Here is a 4,180-nt window from a genome sequence, read left to right as displayed (position 1 = left end):
ATATGGAACTAAATTAATATGACCAATAACTAATAATTTTCTACCGCAACGATACATTGATGCTGCTATGCTAGCAGTTTCTACCACACAATAGTCCAATTTCGCCCCCAGTGTATCCCGTTGCAACGCACCGTAATGTAGTTTTAGAATTTACTATATTTTAATCACGGTTAGGTTTTAGTTTCAAGACGGGCAACCCACCTGAAGAGCCATCCTTTCTTGAAAAAAAAACATGAATGTGGTAGAAGGAAAGAAATACCATGCCTACAGGAACATTTGTCAAATACAGTACATGGAAAATGGTGCTTTTGAAATGCTTAAAGACCTTAATACAGGTTGCAGGTAATCACTAGGCAATGACACTTAAAGAAGTGCAGGGTTCTTGAAGTACATGAATCGAAAAAGTATAAAACAAACCAGCATTTGATCTTTTGTCAACATCGATTAATAGAAAACAGAAACAGTATTTTACTGTGTTGAAGCACTGCGTTAAAAACGCATTCACATTCACAGAAACAAATTTATTCTGCTCAGGACAACAAGCAAACTGCAGGCAAAGGACCCATGAGACTAGTCTCAACTACACACTGCGGCAGGTGAAAAATGATGCATCTTGAAGAGTTCAAGTTTCATGACTTCACTTGCGGAGGAGAGTCGCCCTGCAGAGCTGGATCTGATTTGATGGCATCTAATGTCTTGAAGAACTCCTCAGGTAGTGCAACGGGCCGGTGCTGCGGAACATGCTTGGGAATAGGTGTGTCATCTTCAATCACCTCGCATTCGTAGTCATCAGGAACACCCCAGGGATCCCACTCTGCAATGCATTGCAACATATAGTAATTAAAATAGAACTGATACTGAAAGCTTTTGTATCAATTAGAGATTCTCATACTGGAGACAATAGCCTAAAAAACAGCATTTCGGGCATAGGCACAGTCTGCGATCTTAATCCAAAAGAAATGGAAGATGGGTACATCCATTAACTGTATCAAGTGTTATGGCAAAAGTAACTTTGCGAACCAGTGATGAAACACAAAACGGTTCAGCTTTCGTATTCAACAAATCACCCTGTAACCAACAGGTCACTTTTCAATTTAATAAAACCGAAAGAAATTGTTCTCATAAGGTGTTATGCATTAAGCATATATGGTGACAGACTGACAGATTAAAGAAGGGTTTTTATCAGTTATGCCACCGGTTGTGTCCCACTACTCAGTTTTGCCATTAGAAGTTACAACTGCTCAAAAATGCCATCAATCTGTGAGATGCTTGCTCAAAAATGCCATTAGATATCTCAAAAATGCCATCGTTCTGTTAGATGTTTGCTCAAAAATGCCATTAGACATTGTTATTTTTACGTCAAACCCGTTGACCATGTTCTATGAGAAAAATAAGCCTAGACCCACATGTCAGTTCTCTCTCTCACACAATGATATGTGCGGCCCCACTTGTCAGGAGTAACCAAGCGAATAATTTTATAGGAAAATAAGAACGTTGTTGGGATCAAGGGGGCCCTATACTTTATTGTAGTGAGATAGAGGGAGAGCTGGCATGTTGGTTCATAGGTATTTATGTCATTATAACATGGCAAAAGAGATTTGAGATCACAATATGGTGTTTAGTGGCATTTTTGAGCATGTGTCTAATGAAGCGATGGCATTTTTGAGCAGTTGAAATTTCTAGTGGCAAAACTGAGTAGTGGGACATAACCGGTGGCATAACTGATAAAAACCCATTAAAGAAATGTAACTATGATGGTTGCCTTGAGCATCAAATAGCCTAAATAGAATATCATTAGACAATCACTCTTGTGAGTGCATGCTACAACTCATTGATATCTGCCATCTAATTTGCTCAAAACATATTTACTCCATAATGTGAGCTGACCACTCCCATCTATAAAACGAACCATAGTACTAAACAAAGTATAATGTGCGGAGAAGATTGGAATTCCCAGTTTCTGAAAGAAAATCTGCTGCCATAAAGAGCTTAATACATGTATTGTAATCAGCCAAACTACCTTGCTAGTGATATCAATGAGATTACTTCAAGAAAGCGCCCATGATATTTGTATCAAATTGGAGCTAGTAACCAATCCCAGCATGATATTTGTATTGAAAAAACTTATATAAACAAAAAATCTCAAATATCCTTCATCGTGAGACATATAACCATTACTATAAATAAGACACTTTTTCACGTATTCACCCGAGATATTGTAGAAATTGGCCATATTGATCTGTCGTCTTGTTCTCGTGTCTAATAGAAATATGGCAGTACAATTATTCCCCAATTAGGAGCATATAACTTGGTTATGTAGATATGAATACTTTAAGTTGAGGTGCTTCCAGATCATTAGATGTCTTATTTTCGCTGGTAATATCATCAAATCCCTCACTCCCTGTACCACCATTTCAACAAGGGGAGCTAAGAGGTGAAGAGCAGGCCACAAAATGTTTAACACCGACCCAGCAACATAGCCAAATTTGCAGCTCATTTAAATTTTACTATGCATAGAAAGAAAAACCATAGTTGATTGTTTCTTCCAAGATTATCTCAGTTTTAAATGGGATAGAGGTGCATTTAATCTGAATTTGACGAAACAAAAAACATTACATAGCTGATACGTCCAACATCGGCTTAAAAGATGTGTAAGGGGATAGGCTAAAGCTGCACCCTTGTTCTGCCACGGTCTAGCAACGTTTCGGAAAATGTGCACTGTTCCTAATGGGAGGACAATGTTACCAGAAATGGACATTTTCTGATGTAGCACCCGTTGAGCTCCTGAACTGGATTCTGGGTCAACAATGTTATGGGCATAGCAATCCACCGTGAGACCAAAACTATGAAAGACTATAGGGTGTGTTTGGTTTGTGTCCAAGTTTGTCCTGCCAAAATTTTGGCTAGCCAAAATTAGAGGTTTCGCTTGCCCATGAGTTGGCCAACATTGGCTAGACAATGAACTAGGACTACCAAAGAAGCATTGGCATGCCCAAACGTTGGCAATCATCCAAACATGGACCGATGTTTTAGACTTTAGGTCATGACCAAAAAATTGGTAGGATAAACGTTGGTGGCAATCCAAACATACCCATAGTAAAAAAAAAAAAAAAAAAACATACCCATAGTACACCAATAATCACGCAGTCTTGTGTATCTCAATGTTTGAGATGAACATTAATTAATTTCACACAAATTTCCATCTGTTGACAAAGGTTGCCAGATCTACTGGTAGTTGAACAGTAAGCGTTAGCTACTCCTATGCAACCCTAACGTACCATTTGCACTAGGTGAAGAGCAGAAAGGACATTTTCTCAACGAGCAATCCGCAGGCAACCTCGCATTTCCCCGTATCAAAAGAGAAGACATCCCTTATCACCAAACGGGCAAACAAACTACTCCCCGCACATCCATCGATTGCCCCATATATCGATCAGACAAGGATAATAAAACACAAAAGTAACTAATCGGGGCAAAGAAAGGGGAACGGGTAATCGTAGAGGCACGAACCGATCATCTTGCCGATGAGCTTAAGCTCGTCCTCGGCCTCCTCGATGAGCTCCTCGACCTGGCCGCAGCCGAGGCGGTCCTCGATGCGCTTCCAGTCCTCCTCCTCCTGGCAGATCTGGAGGCGGTAGCGGGTGAAGGACTCGACGGCCTTGCGGTAGCCCTCGTCCTTGGGGACGGCCTCGATCTCCTTGAGGGTGCGCGTGTAGAGCCCGATGAGCACATCCCGCGCCTCGGGGACCACGTCCAGACCCACGATCCCCGTCGTCTCCTTCACCGCCCGCGCAGAGCGCATGGCCGCCAGCCCGCCCCCGCCGCTTAGGATCCGCCGCAGAAACATCCCGCCGCCGTCTTCTTCTTCGGACTCTCTCTCTTCTCTCTCTTTCTCTCTGGTGAGATGAGGTGAGGTGCGGGTGCGACCGTGCGTGTGGGTTAGTGTAGGAGCGAGCAGCAAAGTGAAAAATGGGCCTGGGCAGTGGGCTCGTTCTTTAGATGAGGAAAGTGGTGTGTATATGTTGCATTGCCGTCTGGGCCAATGTTGGAGATGAACCGATCATAACTTCGAGTCCATTTCTCTCTATTTGATCCTCGGAAAAAAAAGTTTCTCAAAAAAATGATCCTAAAAAAAATTATCTCTATCTTCTTGTCTTAAAAAAATCCTCTCTATTTTCGC

At 41.8% G+C, this 4,180-nt stretch overlaps 1 protein-coding gene across 1 annotated transcript; it reads right to left on the bottom strand.

The window, feature by feature from the left end:
* Positions 1-330: 330 nt before the first annotated feature.
* LOC119285492 (probable NADH dehydrogenase [ubiquinone] 1 alpha subcomplex subunit 5, mitochondrial) lies at positions 331-3,976 on the bottom strand. Its single transcript, XM_037564780.1, has 2 exons — positions 3,511-3,976; positions 331-814 (listed from the first exon to the last, which is right to left on the bottom strand). Exons 1-2 carry the CDS (start codon positions 3,845-3,847, stop codon positions 630-632), a joined length of 522 nt encoding a protein of 173 aa, XP_037420677.1. The 5' UTR covers positions 3,848-3,976; the 3' UTR covers positions 331-629.
* Positions 3,977-4,180: the final 204 nt, after the last annotated feature.

Source organism: Triticum dicoccoides, chromosome 4A (genome assembly GCF_002162155.2).
Source record: "Triticum dicoccoides isolate Atlit2015 ecotype Zavitan chromosome 4A, WEW_v2.0, whole genome shotgun sequence".
NCBI lineage: Eukaryota > Viridiplantae > Streptophyta > Magnoliopsida > Poales > Poaceae > Triticum > Triticum dicoccoides.
This window is presented reverse-complemented; position numbering and strand designations above follow the sequence as displayed.